General features: G+C 59.1%; 3 protein-coding genes across 8 annotated transcripts in view; 2 read left to right on the top strand and 1 right to left on the bottom strand.

The window, feature by feature from the left end:
* VMAC (vimentin type intermediate filament associated coiled-coil protein) overlaps positions 1-4,597 on the top strand; it is an 8,716-nt gene extending 4,119 nt beyond the window's left edge. The window contains exons 2-3 of the mRNA XM_006170262.3: positions 3,118-4,498; positions 4,539-4,597. Coding sequence (XP_006170324.1) covers positions 3,118-3,436 — 319 coding nt within the window. The 3' untranslated portion in view covers positions 3,437-4,498; positions 4,539-4,597. The remainder of the gene's footprint in view (positions 1-3,117; positions 4,499-4,538) is intronic.
* A 3,610-nt stretch (positions 4,598-8,207) lies between these two features.
* Positions 8,208-10,255, top strand: CAPS (calcyphosine). Of its 2 annotated transcripts, none has more exons than XM_006170261.3 (4): positions 8,208-8,605; positions 8,674-8,851; positions 8,991-9,116; positions 9,269-10,255. In XM_006170261.3, the coding sequence occupies exons 1-4, from the start codon at positions 8,523-8,525 to the stop codon at positions 9,368-9,370; spliced, it is 489 nt and encodes a 162-aa protein (XP_006170323.1). In that variant the 5' UTR covers positions 8,208-8,522; the 3' UTR covers positions 9,371-10,255. The 2 variants fall into 2 exon arrangements, with proteins under 2 accessions (XP_006170323.1, XP_006170322.1); XM_006170260.3 differs by having other exon boundaries at positions 8,215-8,605; positions 8,991-9,197.
* A 466-nt stretch (positions 10,256-10,721) lies between these two features.
* Positions 10,722-18,316, bottom strand: part of RANBP3 (RAN binding protein 3) — a 55,023-nt gene continuing 47,428 nt past the window's right edge. For 4 of the 5 annotated variants that reach the window (XM_014584929.2, XM_014584930.2, XM_014584927.2 and 1 more), the window contains 7 exons: positions 17,804-17,882; positions 17,547-17,649; positions 16,879-16,988; positions 14,558-14,678; positions 12,062-12,204; positions 11,136-11,425; positions 10,722-11,017 (listed from right to left, as the gene is read on the bottom strand). In XM_014584929.2, the coding sequence (XP_014440415.1) occupies positions 11,177-11,425; positions 12,062-12,204; positions 14,558-14,678; positions 16,879-16,988; positions 17,547-17,649; positions 17,804-17,882 (805 nt within the window). In that variant the 3' untranslated portion in view covers positions 10,722-11,017; positions 11,136-11,176. The remainder of the gene's footprint in view (positions 11,018-11,135; positions 11,426-12,061; positions 12,205-14,557; positions 14,679-16,878; positions 16,989-17,546; positions 17,650-17,803; positions 17,883-18,316) is intronic. The other variant, XM_006170259.3, reaches the window with a different exon arrangement.

Raw genomic sequence — 18,316 nt, 5'->3', positions numbered from 1 at the left:
TTTTATTTTTAATTTGACCAGGGAGGAAAAAAGTAAGAAAGAGGGCAAGTGAGAAAGCAAGCTGCCACATCCCAGACTCGAACCATGGTTGGCCATGTGGGAGTCCAGTGGCCTTAACCACCAGGTCGCCTGCCGGCTTTTTTTTTTTCTAGATAGAGGGAGACAGAGAGTAAGAAAATCACCCCCAGGGGGGTGGCCATGCTTCAACCCCTTCTCCATTCTCCTATCGGGATCTTGGGCACACACACGCACCCAGAGTGAGTTTTAAGCCACTGGGTCCGGGACTTGAACCGCAGTTGACTCTGTGGGAGTCCAGCCATGTAACCACTATGCCATCTACTGGTCCCTGAATCAGTGTTTTTAGAGTCTCTCTGGCAGTGCAGGATTGAAAGGGACGACACCAGGGCCCAGGTGGGAAACAATGAGTTCAAAGCCACTGGACTCACTCGTTCATGCTCACTGAGCACCTACTATGTGCCAGGACTGCACAGGGTACCAGGGTACATAGGAGACGCCTGCACAGCCCTGCCCCGGCGAGTTCAGGGTCCAGCAGGGAGACGCACATTTCTGGGCGGTGACAGCGGGGGTGCTCAGGGCTCTGAGGGGGCCCAAGGGGAGCACCAATGAAGAACTCACGGGTGGGGCCCACAGATGGCCTAGTGGTTATGCTGCTGGGACTCCCACACGGCTGACCACGGTTCGAGTCCCAGACCTGGTGGCTTGAAACTCATGCCGGGCACATGCGTATGACCAGGATCCCAGGAAGAGAATGGAGGAGGGCTGCAGAGTGGCCCTCCTCCCGGGGGTGACTTCTCAAGTTCCCTCCCTCTCTCTCTCGTTTTCTCGCTGTCTCTCTGGTGAGGACACATACTCTATAGCAAATTAAAAATACAGAAAAGCCATCCTGGGGCCAGCAGGGGTTACGGTGTTAAGGTGCTGGACTCCCACATGCCTGACTTTGGTTTGAGTCCCAGACCTGGAGGCTTGAAAATCACACCAAGCACAGGATGGAGGAAAAAGGATTGTAGTGTGGACATCCCCCTTTGGGTGGTGGTGGGGGGGTGATTTCTTACTTTCCTTCTCACTGTCTCTCTCTCTCAGGTGAGCGCACCTGCCCTAAGGCAAAAACCTCTAAATAAAAATAGATCAAAACAATTCACAGGACAGGGCCAGCAGGTGGCGAGGTGGTTAAGAGTGTTATACTCCCCCATGGGCACCCATGGTTCGAGTCCCAGAACTGGTGGCTTGCTTTTTTACTTTCCCTCTCTCTCACTCTGTCCCTCTCTGTCAAATTAAAATAAATAAATAAATAAAGTTAAATGAAAAATAATAATAATGTTGAAAAAGTTCATGGGAGAAAAAGGGGCAGCAGGATCTGCTGGGAAGAGTGAGGGGCACAAGGAGGGCTGCCTTGGCTTGGGCTTCCATGAGACTGTGGAGCGGGCTGGCTTAAACGGAGGCTGAAGTCCGACAGCAGCACGCAGCAGCTGCTGTGCTCTGGCTTGCCACTGGTGCCTTCCGTTGGGTCCTTTCCTGGCACAGAGAGAGAGAAGAGAGCGCTCTCTCTGGTGTCATTTAAAACCTTGGGGCCTTGGGACCAGCGGATGGTGTGATGATTTCGTCCTAGGCTCCTATGTAGTAGGCTGTGGTTCAAGTCCCAGATCCGGCAGCTTAAAACTCAAGCTGGGCACTTGTGCGTGCGTGCCCAAGACTGTGAGAGGAGAGTGGAGGAGAGGCGATTGTGGTGTGGCCATTCCTTCTTTCTGTCTATAACAAAAATCTCTTTTTTTTAAAAAAAAAAAAGGTTCCCCACACTTGGGGAGATGGCATAGCACTTGTGGGAGTCACTGGACTCCCACATGGCCGACCTCGGTTCGAGTCCCCAATCCGGTGGTTTGAAACTCACATGGGGCTTGTATGCACGTGTGCCCAAGATCCAGCGGAAGGAGGACTGGCAGCCTGGCCATCCCCCGGGGGTGACTTCTCACTTTCTCATTGTCTCTCACTCTCCAGTGAGCGCATGAACCCAAAGGCAAAAAACCAAAATTACCAGGAGGTCGGCCAGCAGGTGGCATGGTAGTTAGGACTCCCACATGGCTGACCCAGACCTGGTGGCTCGCTTTCTCACTTTCCCTCTCTCTTTCTCTGATGGCTATGGCAAGTTAAAGACTAATAAAAAAAAGTAAAATAAAAAATTCTTTAAAAAAAAAAAAGCCAGGGGCATGCATGCTTCCCAGAGAGAGACAGAGAAAGAGGGAGAAGGAAGGCGCCCCTCGCGGGGACGGTCTCGCTGACATCCCTTTTCTTCCGTTTCACCATCCCATCTGGAGTACGCACACACGTCTGTCTTTTAAGCTGCCAGCGGTGGGATTCGAACTGTAGTAGGCCATGTGAGATCTGGCAATTAACCACCAGGATATAGGGCTGGCCTTGTGCCTCTTCTTTTCTAAAAAAATATTTATGGGACCAGCAGTTAGCGTAATGGCTATGTTGCTGGACTCCCATGTAGTCAACCGCGGTTCAAGTCCCGGACCCGGTGGCTTAAACTCACACCGGGCGCGTGTGCGTGCGTGCCCAAGATCCCGAGAGGAGAATGGAGGAGAAGGGATTTCGGCATGGCCATCCTCCCTGGGGGGCTGATTTCTCACTTTCTGTCTCTCTGTCTCTCTCTGTCTTTCTGGTGAGCGCATGCGCCCTATAGCAAAAACCTCTCCAAAAAAAAAAATTACTTATTTTATTCATCTTTATTAAGTTTGCTATAGGGCATGTGTGCTCACCAGAGAGACTGAGAGAGGGAAACTGAGAAAGCAAGCTGCCAGGTCCGGGACTTGAACTGTGGCTGACCATGTGAGTGTCCAGCGCTTTACCCACTACACCACTTGCTGACCCCCCTGTCTCTTCTTCTAAGTGCACTAATCCCATCCTGGGGTCCCACCCTCAGGACCTCGCCCAACTGCACTCCCCTCCCAAAGGTGCCACCCCACTGGGAGTCAGCGCTTTAATATAGGAATTCCGGGGAGACACACGACATCTGGGGTGGCCTTGAGGCCAGCGCGGGGACGGTCAGGAGCAGGGAGAAGCAGAACCCGGACCGTAACCGCTCTCGTCTCCCCCCAGCGAGATTGCCGCCCTCCGGGAGCAGCTGCTGACCTCCGAGGCCACCGTCCGCAGCCTGCAGGCCACCGTGCACGAGAAGGACGAGCTTGTGCAGAGGCTGCAGCCCCGCGCCACGCTGCTCCAGGACATCTGTCGCTGCCGGCCACCCCTGGCCGGACTGTTGGCCACGCTGGCCGAGGCGGAGCGCCTGGGGCCCCTGCAAGCTGGTGACCCTGGCCACCCACTCCCTGGTGGGCCTGGTCCGCCCCTTGCCAACAGCACCGGGAACGAGGAGGACACGGACCCCCTCCAGCCTGCGGTGTTTGGGACCACAGTGTGAGCCCTGAGCCCCGGCGTGCGGGTTCCAGCATGGACAGACAGACAAGGCCCCTTTAAATGGACCTCCGCTGCTGTGGGTGTCTTTGGGGTGTCCTGGAAGGTGCCCCAAGGTAGAGCCCTAATCCCGGTCAACATCAGAGCAGGCGAAAGGGTCCAAGTTTCAATCGGGTCCTTGGGCTAAATGCATAAACGAGATGTTTAGCCCAGGTTTTCTTTTAAAATTAGAACCAATCACTCTTGTTGGAAACTGGGCAATGCTTACACAAAATTCTGGAGTTCTCGCTTCAGACTGGGCCATGCCTGCCTGATCTGAGGCCAGGGCTCCCTCCCCAGCCAGGCAGCCCCCGCCGCCCCGAACCTCTGAGCCCTTCTGTCCAGTGGAGGCGGACGGTAGCCGTTCCACGTTATCTGCGTTTCTTGGCCCCCTTCCCCCTTGCCCATTCTCTTCTTCTGGCACCGGGGCTAGAAGGAAAGCCCCAAGAGAATTTCTCCTAGACCGGGATTGGCAGTGCAGAGCCTCCTGCTGGTCTGCATCTTGCGCTGCTCTTCCGTAGACACGTTTTTCACCTTAGATTTATTTCCCCCACGCCGTCCTGTGTGCGGTCTCTGATGCAGAAGGGAGGGCAGACAGTGGAGACGCGCCGAGATGCTGGCCAACTGCTGACCGCTGCCCGATGGTCCTGCCTCAGGGCCTTTGCACCGGCTGTTCCCTCTGTCCAAGATGCTTTCCCCCCAGGGTTCCGCCTGGTTGCGTCTTCGTCACTCCGGAGGCTGCCCCAGTGGCACCTCCTCAGAGAAGCCTTCCCTGACCACTGTATCTGACGCCATTCCTCTTCCCACCGCTGCCTCCCTCAGGCCGGCTGGTGCCATTACCCTGCTGTTTTCTGTCGACATCTCACTGTCAGTGAGGACGGGGGTTTCTGTCTGCCTTGTTCTCTGTCCACCAGGGCTGGATATTCCAGGAGCCCGGGCGGGCCTTGAATGGTCTGGGGGCTCCCCGGCACACCTGCCGAGTCCCCCTTCCTTGTAACAAGCAGTTGTCTTTTTTTTTTGTTTTTTCAAGGTTTTTACAAGCAGTTGTCTTTTTTTTTTGTTTTTTAAAGGTTTTTGCCATAGGGCGCGTGCACTCACCGGAGAGAGTCAGAGATGGAGACAGAAAGCGAGAAATCACCCCCCAGGGGGGATGGCCATGCCGCAGTCCCTTCTCCTCCATTCCCCTCTCGGGATCTTGGGCACGCACGCACACGCACCTGGTGTGATTTTCAAGCCGCCCGGTCTCGGGCTCGAACCGCGGTTGGCCACACGGTAGTCAAGCACCTGAACCACCACACCGCGTGTTGGCCTCCACTGTCTCCCTTGTAGGTCCCCAGAGACTCTGCTGCCCTCCCTGGCCCCAGGCATTCAGGGTGCTCTGCCTTCTACCAACCAGGGGCAGGAGGGAATCACAGTGCCTTGCCCTGCCCCCACGGGCAGCTCTCTCAGGGACTTGTCACAGCAACTGCCCCGGGGCAGGGCCCGCCTCAGCCCAGAAAGGTCAGTGGCCACCCCCGCCCTGCCCTCAGGACAATGGCCCACCCTGGCGGCACCCACAGCGACCCCTCAGTGCAGTTAACAACGGCCCCATTCTCGCTCCTGGCTGAATAAAGCCCCGCTGTTTGTAGAAGGGAAGGCAGGCAGGGGCCTGTCCGTGCTCAGGAATAAACCAGACGCCTTCTTGGCCGGGACCGTCCTCCTTTCTTCCTGGAGTGGGGAGGGGCGGTCCTGGGCGGCCCAGGGTCCCAAGAATCTGCCTTGGGGAGTGTGTACCTGGCCCACCGCGGCCGCCTGTGGGTGCTGGCGTCGCCCCATTTACAGCTGCAGACAGGGGGGCTCAGACGGGAAGCAGCCTCCAGGCCGGAGGGCCAGGGCCACTTCCAATATTGTCGGAATCCCTACCTTCTCTTCTCGAGAGAGAAATGTTTGTCATAAGGCACACGTGCTCGCCAGAAACAGAGACAGAGTGAGAAGTCAACCCCGCACACCCAGGAGGGCCGGCCTCACTGCAGCCACTCCATCCTCCTCCCGGGACCCGGGGCACGCACATGCGCCCAGCCTGAGTTTCAAGCTGCCAGGTCTGGGATTTGAACAGCGGCTGACCACATGGGAGTCCAGCACCTTCACCACTATGGCACCTATGGACCCCAGAAATTCTTTTACTGTGTCCTAGTTGTTAAGAAAGGCAGATTCCCATGGCTGACTGCAATTCAAATCCTGGCCCTGGTAGCTTACAAAACTCATTGGGGGGGACCAGCCGATGGCATAGTGGTTACACCGCAGGACTCCTACCTAGTCAACCGGGGTTCAAGTCCTGGACCCCGTGGCTTAAAACACACCGGGCACTGGGGCCAGCAGGTGGTGTGGTGGTCAAGGCCGCTGAACTCCCATATGGCCAACTGCAGCTGAGTCCTGGACCTGGTGGCTTGCTTTCTCACTTTCCCTCTCTCTATCTCTCACACACACACTCTGTCTCTCTATGATCAAATGAAAATGAAAAGAAAGTTAAATAAAGTAATTCTTTTTTTTTTTTTTGGAGAGGTTTTTTGCTATAGGGTGCATGCGCTCGCCAGACAGACAGAGACAGAGAGATAGAAAGCGAGAAATCACCCCCCGGGGGGATGGCCACGCCGCAATCCCTTCTCCTCCATTCTCCTCTCGGGATGTTGGGCACACACGCACACGCGCCCGGCGTGAGTTTAAGCCACCGGGTCCGGGACACGAACCGCGGTCGACTACGTGGGAGTCCAGCCACATAGCCATTACGCTAACTGCTGGTCCCAATAAAATAATTCTTTAAAAAAAGAAATAAAACATGCTGGGCATGTGTGGCCAAGATCTCGAGGAGAACAAAGAGATCGCGGGGCGGCCATCACCCACGGGGTCATTTTCTTGCTGTTTCTCCAGTGAGCACAAGTGTCCTACAGCAAAAATCTCTCTTAAAAAAACAAAAGCAAAACCAAAAAACCCCACAGTGGGTGTGTGCGTGTGTGTTCCGAATCCCAGCGGTACGGAAAATGGATGAGGAGGGGTCATAGCCGAACGTCCCACTGAGGGTGCTTTCTCCCTCTCTGGTGATCTCGTATCCCCCACCCCCAGCAATTAAAAAACAAATGAAAGGCCGGCAGGTGGTGTAGCAGTTATGTCACTGGACTCCCACACGGCCAACAGTGGTTCAAGTCCCAGACCCAGCGGCTCGAAAATCGTGGTGGGACCAGCAGATGGCGTAACGGTTATGTCACTGGACTCCCACATAGTCGACCCTGGTTTGAATCCAGACCCAGCGGCTTAAATTCACTCCAGGTGCGTGCATGCCCAAGATCCCAAGAGGAGAATGGAAGAGAAGGGATTGTGGCATGGCCATCCCCCCCCAGGGTGGCTTCTCACTAAGAAGAAAATGATGCCGGGCACATGTGCGTGCATGCCCCAAATCTCTGGAGGAAAATGGATTGTGGTGTGGCCATTCCCCCAGGGCTGATTTCACCCCCACCACCACCACCAATCTGGCAAGCACACACACCCTAAGGCCAAAATATCTAAAAAACAAGAAACAAACTCTTGATGCTTGGAACACTGATAGAAAACCGAGCCAACGGAGTATTCCTCTGCCTGCTCGGAGGGCTTAGGACTGCAGCGAGCCTTAGAATGTCTACGGGCAAATGTCTCTGCACCAGCTGTGGCCTCCGCCCCGGTGCTGGGGTTTCTGACTGTAAGAGCAACGTCCCACAAGTTAAAGCCAGGTGGGGCTGGGAGGTGGCGTGGTGGTTAAGGTGCTGGACATTCCCACGTGGCTGACCATGGTTCGAGTCCTGGACCTGGTGGATTGCTTTCTCACTCCCCCAACCCCAGTCAAATTAAAATAATGAATAAATAAAATAATTATTAAAATGAAAAGAAAAGGTCAGGTTGGGGCCGGCAGGTGGCGTGGTGGTTAAGGTGCTGGACTCCCACATGGCTGACTGTGGTTCGAGTCCTGGACCTGGCCGCTTGATTTCTCAGTTTTCCTCTTTCTCTCTCACCCTCTCACTCTGTCCCTCTCTGGTCAAATTAAAATAAATAAAGCCAAATAAAAAATACGTATTTTTTTAAGTAAAAAGATAAGGCTGGGTTGAGGATCCCCACGTCCGTGTGGAGGGCAGCTCCCCCAGCAGCTCCAGAACGAGGTCCTGGAAAACCCCACCGTCCCTGCTGGGAGTGGTGTCCGAGGCCTCAACAGACGGCTCTCTGGTGGTGACGTCGGTTCTTCCGGGATCACAGCTGGGGCGGGGGCTGCTTCTCCATGTGGTTCCGGAAGGTGCCTGGCCCACCAGCTTGTCATGAGCCTGCCAAGCGCCGTGTGAGGACTGAAAACCGACCGACAGTAGACTTCCTAGGACGAGGCCACCAGACACAGCTCTGGCTCGCTCACCCTGAACTGCCTGAGACTGAACTGGATGGGGTCAGGGGTCTCAGGGCCCCAGGCCCCGGTCCCCCCACAGCCACAGGGCATGGGCGTGCTCACCGGAGAGAGAAAGAGGGGAAGTGAGAAAACGCACCCGGGGGATGGCCACACCGCAGTCCCCTCTCGTCTCCTTTCCGGGTTTTGCACGCGCACACACACGCCCAGTGTCATTTCCCAGCCACCGGGTCTGGGACTCGAACTGTAGCTGGCTTTGTGGGAGTCCAGTGCCCGAACCTCCACGCCACCTGCTGGCACTGCCAAGACGAAGCGTGAGTGCCCCCCCCCCGCCATGATCTCGCCTCTATCTCGAACACTCCTGCCCCTCCTCCCTGCGCGTCGGGTCCCAGGCCTGGCTGAGTAAGCAGGTGGGCAGTAGCCCCAGGGACACAGAAGCCTGCAAGTCGGCCCCGCCTGGCACTGCAGGAGTTACAGCCGGGGCCCCTCCCAGTCTCCTGAGCCACTGTCCCTTAGCAACAGCCTCACAGGCACAACAGCCGCCCCGGCTCGCCAGACAGGACACAAGGACCGCCGTTGAGGCAGGTGAGGGCGGTCTTGCAGCACCAGCCCAGAGCCCAGCCAGCAGGAGCCCACCGACCTCCCCACCCGGCCGTACATGGACGCTGCGGACGCCACCATGGAGAAGCTCCGGGCTCAGTGCCTGTCCCGAGGGGCCTCGGGCATCCAGGGTCTGGCCAGGTGAGCTGTCCCCTCGCACCTCCTCCACCCGTCCTGGTGACACCGTCCAACCGAATCCACTGCCGCAGGTTTTTTCGCCGCTTGGACCAGGATGGGAGCCGGTCCCTGGATGCCGGGGAGCTCCGGCAGGGCCTGGGCAAGCTGGGGCTGGCGCTGAACGAGGCGGAGGCCGAGGCCGTGTGTAGCCGCTGGGATCGTGACGGCAGCGGGACGCTGGACCTGGAGGAGTTCCTGCGGGCGCTGCGGGTGAAGACCCCTGGTGGTCAAGTCCTCCGGGGCTGGGGTGTCCGAGGACGCTGAGACGGGAGGTGGGAGATGGGGACTTGTCTAAGGGTGCTCAGGACCCCTGCCACCTTCCGCCCCGTCACGGTCTCCCCTCTCCCAGCCCCCCATGTCCCAGGCCCGGGAGGCGGTCATTGCAGCTGCGTTCTCCAAGCTGGACCGCAGCGGGGACGGCGTGGTGACTGTGGACGACCTCCGTGGGGTGTACAGCGCCCGCGCCCACCCCAAGGTACGCAGCGGGGAGTGGACCGAGGACGAGGCGCTCCGCCGCTTCCTGGACAACTTCGACTCCTCCGAGAAGGACGGGCAGGTGGGTGGCCTGCAGTGCCCGTGTCCCCGGTGCAGCCCCGGCATAGCCCCCTCACGGCCGTCCGCCCACAGGTCACCCGGGCAGAGTTCCAGGACTACTACAGCGGCGTGAGTGCCTCCGTGGACACGGACGAGGAGTTCGTGGCCATGATGAGCAGCGCCTGGCACCTGTGACGGAGCGCCTGTGCCGGGAGCCCCACTAGGACCCCCACCCCGCACCCAGACCGCCTCTCCTGGGCTCCCAGCAGGACGGAGGCCGTAGAACCGGCTGGACCAGGTGGAAGTGGACCAGGGCCCTGGGGGAGAAGGCCTCCCAGGCTCACACCGAGCTGACCCCAGTCGGGAAGGAAGCAGAGGCTGATTGTGGCTGAGCATGAAGGCCTTCCTGGGAGGGCAGTTTGGATGCCTGCCCAGGTCGGGAGCATGAGGCAGGGCCTGGGGGTGCTGGGGGCCCTTGTCCTGGGAGGCGGAGCCGCTTCTGGCCAGGCCTGGGCTTTCTGAGCCCCCAGGCATGCAGGAGGCCAGGTTTTAGTTAAAAGTTTTAATGTAGTTCCCAAATACATTTCATATGACAATCTTACATAAATGTTCCAAAACACATGGGCATCGTCTGGTCTGACTTGTCCCCAATCAGCTGAGGCTGGACGCAGAGCAGCGGCCTCACTTGGGAGGGCCCGTCTTCCCGGCTCAGGCTGCTCTGGGGCTGAGGGGGGAGGCCCACCTGACCCAGGGTGTGGGGTGAGGCTGGGAGGCATCCTCTGAAGCCACCAGAGGCCCTGTGCATGGGGACCTCCTCTGTGGCCTCCCCAGATGGCGGGTGCACCTGCAGGCTGGCCCCCACCCCACTGCCAGGCCAGGGTCCTGCTTTGCCTCCTGGAGCCCTGGTCTGAGACCCTCCTGGGGGCGGTGACATGGGGCGGGGCAGCAGGAAGCAGGTGTGCGCTGGGCACCTGGTGGTAGGGAGCCGTGTGGCATGGAGGACGAGGGTGGTGGGGGCTGAGGGACCGCCTAGGTCCAGTGACCTCCACGTGGGCACTCTGCAGGCCGAGCCAGGTGGGGCCCAGTGGCTCAGGACCCACGGTGCAGCCTGATGGATGGGGTGGGGGTAGCCACTGGCCCCAAGGGGAAGTAGGGACCTCGCTGGAGGAGTGCCTGTCCCGCGCACGAGCGCTTCAGCTCTAAGCAGCCAGAACCAGAGCCTTTGAAAATAAACCATAGATCCGTAAAATATGAATGGGTGGGGACAGCCACTGGCCCCGAGGGGAAGCAGGGACCTCGCTGGAGGAGTGCCTGTCCCGTGCACGAGTGCCTCGGCTCTAAGCAGCCAGAACCAGAGCCTTTGAAAATGAAACGTAGATCTGTAAGGTATGAACCCGGACCAGAACGTGGGAAGCGGAGCGATCGTCCTGAGGCCCCATGTAACACTTCTGTGAGCGGCGGGCCTGGGCGAGCGGGGCGCTGCTCCCCACGGGGCAACACGCACGGCGAGGAAACGGGTCTCCCAGCCCCAGTGAGAAGCCGTGACAAGTCTTAATGTGCCATTTCAATTCAAGGAGGGCGGAAATGCTTTGTTCTGCTCATCAATATGATGAGGTCTCGCGTCCCAAACCACATTCGGGCAGGTCCCAAGTCTGCTCTGAACAGGACGTGCGGATCCAGACTGCGGCCAGCCAGACGGTGTGCGGCTCCCACCGCCCTCCACGCTGCCTGCGGGGAGCGGCGGGCGCGCAGGCGGATGACAGAGCAGCAGCCTCGTGCGTGCGTGCGGCTCCAGCCGCTATGTGCTCCCGGTCGTCTGCCCGTCCCCTTCCTCGCCGGTGCCTGTGTGAACAGTGGCAGACGTCAGGGCCCCCTCCGGAGAGGCTCCGTCAACAACAGTGCGTGGGAGCAGGGTCTACGAAGCCAGCCCCTCGCCCCGCGGCAGGGAGCCCGGGCTCACCGGCTCCGCTGGCTCCGGGCGCCAGGACGTCGTCATCACTGTCATCCTCGTTGGACGGGGCGGCCCCGGGCTCGGGGGCAGGTGTCTGGGGCTCCTGCTCCTGCTCCACGCGGCTGCGCAGGGCCAGGATGCGGTGGTGCAAGGCCGCATACAGCTGGCCCGTGTCCTGGGAGCAGGCCTGCGGGGGCGGGGCCGTGAAGCCATGAGGCAGCCAGAGCAGGCTCGGGGGGGCAGCCACGAGCTCCGGGCCGGCCACCTCTGTGTGAAGGGACACCACCGTCCCCTGGTGGCTGAGAGGACCACGCAGTGGGGCAGTCAGGGCTGGCCCACGGCCCGGGCCCAGAGGTCATCCCGCACGCCTGACAGGACAGAGGCTGCGGCACACGGCATCTGTGCGAGTGTGGCGCCATGCCCTCCACTCCCTAGCTGTTCCTCCGCGTCGGGAGAGGCCCCAGGACCCATGTTCCCAGCGGTGGGACTGGGGAGGAGCCAGGGCCGCAGCAGGACTCTGATCCGTGTCACAGGCCATGAGCGAGGCCTACCCCCCCATGCCCCACTATCCTGGCTGCTGGTGGATGGCATTCCCTCCGCCCCAGGCTCGCCCGTGGGCTGGGCTCCCAGCAGCACCCGGGCCTGTGTCACTGCCTGCAGGGCCCTGAGGGTCTCAGGGTGGGCTGGGTCCTGGGCAATGCCACCCCTGCCTCGCCCCCTCCAGCCGCGCCCGCTGGCTTTCAGGACAGGCCTGCTATTACCCTGCCCCAGCCCTGCGTGGTGGCTGTGCAGCCCCGCTCCACTAGGAGCTGAGCCAGGGCGACACTGCAGGGTGTGTCCCTGGGCTAGCCCTGTGCCCAGCGCGAGGGAACCCGCATGGTGGGGGACACAGGCTCGGACGCGGCTCGCCCTCCCGTCCCCAGGGTCAGGCTCACCGAGATCAGGAAGACCTTCACACCCTGGTCCTCGGCGTCCGTGGCCGTGATGCGGATGCTCTTCTCGCTGGCCTTGTCGATCTGCATCTGGGCCCACAGCTTGGTGTTGAGGATGAGCCTCAGGCTTCCCTGCGTCCGCATCACTGCAACCAACAAGGCCCTCAGACACGGCCCGCTCCCACTCCCAACGCAGCCCTGGGACCATCAGGGGGAAGCACACGGGGTCTCCGCGGGCCAGCTGCCCCCCGTCCTCGTAGGGAGCCCCGGGATAAAAGCTGCTCAGGGCTCCTGTCAGGGCAGTAGGAGTGGGGGGACATGGGACAGGCCTTGCCCTTCCGCAGGGTATGCGCCCACCAGGCACCCCCGTCCAGCTGCTGGGTCCTCTCTCCACTAGTACTGGCTGAGAGGGTTCGAGGCTCCTCAGCCCCACCAAGGACTCAGCTCAGAGGGGCTGGGGGCAGGAAGGCACAGGAGCCTGGGTGGGAGCAGCCACCACAGATCGGCCACGACCAACGGCTGGGTGGGAGCTGGGCTTACACCATGCCCACTGCTTACACACGGTTAGAGAGCGCTATGAGGCAAACGAAAAGCACATCGCCGACCTCAGGGCTATTTCCAGCTGAGGTGCGCGAAGACAGAGCTTCTGCGGGGCAACGTGAGCTTCTGCGGGGCCAGAGCCCACGTCTCTGTGAAGGCTGGAATACCTTCTGATTTGGAAGGTCAAAGGAAACAGACAGGGTCAGTGGGCGGCATGCACGCTATGGCAGGCGGATCCCACACGGCCGACTGCATGGTTTGAGCCGGGGACCTGGCAGCTTAAAAGACATGGCGGTGCGTGTGTGCACATGCCCAAAGTCCTGGGAACGGAGAAGGGGCTGCGGCGTGGCCCTCGCCCCTCGGGGGAGGTTTCTTACTTTCCCTCTCTCTGTCTCTCCAGTGAGCACACCCAGCCTAAACCGAAACACAAAGAGCAAAATAAAGAAGAATCTGCGTGTTTCGAGCGCGTGTGCACACGCACGCCCACTGTAAGGGGAACGAGTTTTGCGGACGACGGCCCGAGTAGCGCGAGCTACAGCAGTAAAGAAAACAATCAGGAATGTCTGCTATCAACCACCAACGGAGTATCAACGTGGAACTTTTTCATAAATAACCATGTTTTAAAGGAGCATGTAAGGGAGCCCCGTGCCCTAGTGGTTAAAGGAGCTGGCTTCCACGTGGCTGACCGTGTGGTTCAAACCCCGGGCCCAGCCCTGACGAACACAGCGGAGACGTGTACCCGCGTTCCCAGGGCCCTGAAGGGAAGGAGAGCTGGAACAGGGGTCTGGTGCGGCCACACCCCACTGCGGAGCATGCTCCCTCCTCCTCCTCTCTCTCTGGGGGAGTGCATGTACCTTCTGGCAATTAAAAACAGAGGAAAACTGAATGACACAGGGACACGCTCACAGAGTAAGTGAGAAAAGGATACAAAATTGCCCCATTTCTTTAAAAAAGGATCATGATAGTGGTTAAAGGCACCAGATTCCCACATGACCGACTGCGGTTCAAGTCCCAGACCTGGTGGCTTGCCTTTCCCTTTGTCTTTCTCTGACCAAATTTAAAAAAAAAAAAAAAAAAAAAAAAAATGTAATGAATTAGATTAATAATTTTTTTTTTTTTTTTTTTTGGGAGAGATTTTCACTGTAGGGCGCGTGCGCTCGCCAGACAGAGAGAGACATAGAGACAGAAAGCGAGAAATCACCCCCCAGGGGGATGGTCACACCGCAATCCCTTCTCCTCCATTTTCCTCTCGGGATCTTGGGCATGCATGCACACGCGCCCGGTGTGCGTTTTAAGCCACCGGGTCCGGGACACGAACTGCGGTCGACTATGTGGGAGTCCAGCGACATAGCCATTACGCTAACTGCTGGTTCCCGATCAATAATTCTTAAAAAAAAAAAAAAAAGGTCACGAAGCAAGAGGAGTGGGTCCCAAGGTGTCTTAGCAGAGGCTCCTCCTGGCAGGGATTAACTAGAGGGGAGCTCTGAGCTTCCTTTCCCTTTCTCCTGGAAGGTGCCCTGGTTTTACTGGCAGGAAGGACAGCTACCAGTTGTAAACGCTTCTGTTGGCTTTCAGAAAGGGCCAGGGAGGGGCTGGCAGGTGGAGCCTGGCAGCCTCAGGCTGCTGCGGGGCGGGGCTGCCCATGGGGACCTTCTCTGGCCCACCCGGTGGCTTTCCTTTTCTTTTCTTTTTTTTTTTTTTTTTAAGAGTTTTTGCCATCGGGCACATGCACTTGCCAGAGAGTGACAGTGAGAAATCGTCCCTTCTCCTCCCAGGATCTTGGCCACATGCGCGTGTGTCCCAGCATGATTTTTAAGCCACCAGGTCCGAGACTTGAACTGTGGTCAGGCAAGTGAAAATCCAGCGCTGTAACCACTACACCATCTGCTGGCCCCGCCTCTGAGCACTCTGAATGCCCCACCACCCTCAGCGGCCCCACAGGGACCCGCCACACCTCACCTAGTCGGGACTGTAACGTCCCGTCGTCGGTCGCAGCCATGTCGTTGAGTCTAAGCAGCCCCCGGCCTCTCTCCACCCACGACTGCGAGGTCTTGTCGAAGACAAACAGCTTACACTGGATCTGGAACACACCCGATGGCCGGTGGTGTGGGCTGGGACCCCCAAGGGTCTCCACTAGCCTGCAAGGACTACCAGGGTGGGCGGGCTATGGCTGCAGCCACGTGACCCCCGGCCAGCTCTCTGTCCTGTTTTCTATTTTAAAAGGGTTATTAAATGGGACATATCACTGAGAAAGCACCAATCTGGGGCCAGCAGCTGGCGTGGTGGTTAAGGTGCTGGACTCCCACACGGCCGACTGCGGTCCAAGCCCTGGACGGCTGGCTTGCTTTGTCACTCTCCCCACCTTCACACGCTGGTCAAGTTAAAATAAATAATTCTTAAAACAAGGAAAAATCAAAACCACAATTGGGACCAGCAGTCCGTGTAATGGCTATGTTGCTGGACTCCCATGTAGTCAACCGCGGTTCGAATCCTGGGCCCGCCGGGCGTGTGTGCATGCGTGCCCAAGATCCTGAGAGGAGAATGGAGAAGGGATTGTGGTGTGGCCATCCCACCCTGGGGGGTGACTTCTCACTTTCTGCCTCTGTCTTTCTGGCGAGCGCACACGCCCTATAGCAAAAACCTCTCAAAAACAAACAAGCAAACACGATGACATACCACTTCACACCCCCGGGGGGCCACCACTCAACAGAAAGGTGGTATCGAGTGTGGGGAGCACTGCTGGTGGGCATGTACAGGGGTGTGGCCACTAAGGTGCAAAGCCTGGCCACTCCCTCAAGGGGTCAGCTAGACACGGGGCTCCAGGTGGTTCAGTGCTCACTGCTAGGCATCTACTCGGGAGAAACGAGGGTCACGCGGAGACTGTACAGGCCTGTTCGTAGCGGCATCATTCACAAGAGCCGGCAAGTACTGGCTGGTGAAAGGGTGATGCAACTGCGGTACGCCCTTACAATGGAATAGTACGTGGCCATTAACAGGGACGGGGCTCCGGCTCCGGCCACAATGTGGATGTACTGTGAATACTCTGCTCACGAGAGACATTAGCCACAGAAGGCCCCACAGTGTGTGGTTCCAATTCTACGCAATATTGACAACAGGCAAATCCATGGGGACAGGAAGTGGACTCGAGGGTGCCAGGAGCTGGGAGCGACCGTTCAGGGGACAGGTCTCTCTTAAGGGCAGTACGGTTTCATGTCAGACTGTGGTAATCGTTGGAATGTGATGAGTGTGTGAAAACAACAGTGATTTCAGAGTGGATTAGGGCCAGCAGTGGTGTGGTGGTGAAGGTGCTGGGCCCACCATCCCCATGGCTGACTGCGGTTCAAGTCCTGCAAGTAGCAGCTTGTGAGATGCCAGGTGCACGTGTGTGCACGTCCAAAATCCAAAGAGCCTGGAGAAGGAACCGTGGTGTGGACGTTCTCTCTGGGGGGGTGATTTTTCACTGTCCCTCTCTCTGTGTCTTTCTCCTGCGGGCACATGCACCCTATGGCAAAAATTCATAAAAAAAAAAAAAAAAGAAAAACAAGGAGGAAAAAAAGAGTGAATTATATAGTACATGTGCATGACATCTCAAAGGAAAGACACAGGGCTGGCCCTGTGGCCTAGCAGTCACGGGCACCGGACCCCACCCCTGTGGCCTGAGAGACACCAGGCACGTGCGAGTGTCCCGAACCCAGACAGGATGGAGGTGGAGGAGGGACGGTGGGTGTGACCGTGCCCACTGCATTACACTTCCCTCCAATCTGGTGCACGCAAATGCCCTTTGGCAATTAAAAAGAAAAAACTAATTGAAGATCACACGACAGCTGGTGGGTAGCCTCCAGGGGAAGGTCTGCAGGTCTCAGAATGAGGAGGTCAGAAAGCAATGCGTCCCCAACGCTCTGCAGGGACTGTGCACAGACACTCGTGTAGGCCAAAGGGAGGGAGACCAGGTGGCTGATGTCACCAACACCCTGCCCCAAGTGCAGCCTCAGGAGGGGACGGAGCTGGGGACAGGGGCAGGGTGGTAGGCGGAGCTCTGGATGCAATGGATTTCTTCGTGCTGAGACAGAACCGACAGCTGCTCACTCTGGGTAGTAAGGAAAGGTGCTCTGACCGGCTTTGTGCAGCCCAGCCCTCGCCCACAGGCGGCCCTCGCCCGCAGCCTGGCCCTCTTCCGCAGTTGGCCCTCACCCACAGCCCAGCCCTTGCCCACAGGCGGCCCTCGCCCGCAGCCTGGCCCTCGCCCACAGCCCGGCCCTCGCCCGCGGCCCGGTTCTCACCTGTAACACATTGCTCTCCGCCTCCTCCCCGGTGATGACCTCCACTTTCTCCAGCAAACACTTCCGTGCAGTTGCCTTGGTGTAGGCGGCGGCTGACTCAACCAGGGACTCTGTGATGTTATTGGGTGAACAAGGTTGACTATGCCGTCGATTAGGGAGAGGACACCCTCCCAGGAGACAGAGGGGGTTGGCTCTGGCCTCAAGGATGCCAGTTGCCCCCAGCAGGCCAGACCTGGCATCTGCAGTGGGCCCTGGACAGGACACCCCTGGACTTCAGACTCCGTAGGGAGGCCACCTATGAGCTGCCCCCGCCTCTGGAGTGCCGACCTCCCTGTGCAGCAGGGGACAGCAAGGGGTTCCTGAGAGGATGCTGAGAGCCCTTCCTGGCCTGCTGCCTGGGAGCACGAAGCAACGGGGCAATGGCTCTGGACCACCCTCTCCTGCAGTGCTGACCCAGGCCTGACCGGTCTGCCAGGTGAAACTGTCCTGCTCAGACTCAGAGCCCTGCTGCCAGCCTGGCTTTAGACGACTCAGCAGCAGGGTCGCAGGTCATCACTGGGAAAGGTTGGTGCCTCCATCCCGGGGGGGACTTGGAGAAAGTGTCCCCGTCACCCCCTGCCCCCACCATGTCCTGCATCCCCTCCCCACTGGCAGCAGGCTGTACATACCTTTCTCGGGGGTGGCCTCCTGGGACGAGGACTCAGACCCGGACTCGGCAGTCGCGTTCTCCCTGCTGGCCTCTGAGCTGACCTCGTTTAACTTTGGGGGGCTCTGCAGGGGTCAGAGGCATGAGGGAGGAGGGCGCGTGAGTGGTCCTGATGGACAGCCCTGTCCCCAGCTGTGCTGGAGCAGTCTCCTTCCCTGGCTCGCAGCCGACCCCTCCTACCCTCATAGCCATGCCCCGGGTCCCACTGCGGCCGCTCACCAGAACCCGCTCGCTCATGTTCTGGCCAAACACGAACTTGTTGCTGGAGGCGTCGGCACTGCTGGTCGAGTTCTCCGAGCTGAGGAGGAGGCGTGTGGTGAGTGTGGGGACACCCACGGGAGCACAGCCATGAGGGCCACATTTTAAACAACCAGGGGCAGCCGGAGTCTTCGCCCACGTGCCCAAGCCCCAGGAAAGGTCAGAACCTGGCAGCCAGGCCGCCATGGCCTGTTCACGTCTGCTCCAGCCGTCAGGGACAGAGGTCACTCCACGTGCCCCGGGCACCCCTACAGGTGCCCAGGACAGGGCCCATACCCAGCCCTGCCAGAGGGGAAGGTGGACACCCTGGACCCTGCAGGCAGCTGCTCCCCACTTCCCTTTGCCGGCAGACAGAACAAGCGCCCCTCCGCCGTGCTAGAAGGACCTGGCTGGATCCAGGCCTGGGGCCGAGGCTGAGGCTGCCCCGTCGTGGGCCCTCCCCGTCGTGGCAGGCGCCCCCGCGCACCAGGGGCG

Source organism: Tupaia chinensis, unplaced genomic scaffold (genome assembly GCF_000334495.1).
Source record: "Tupaia chinensis unplaced genomic scaffold, TupChi_1.0 Scaffold148210_1, whole genome shotgun sequence".
Lineage (NCBI taxonomy): Eukaryota > Metazoa > Chordata > Mammalia > Scandentia > Tupaiidae > Tupaia > Tupaia belangeri.
This window is presented reverse-complemented; position numbering and strand designations above follow the sequence as displayed.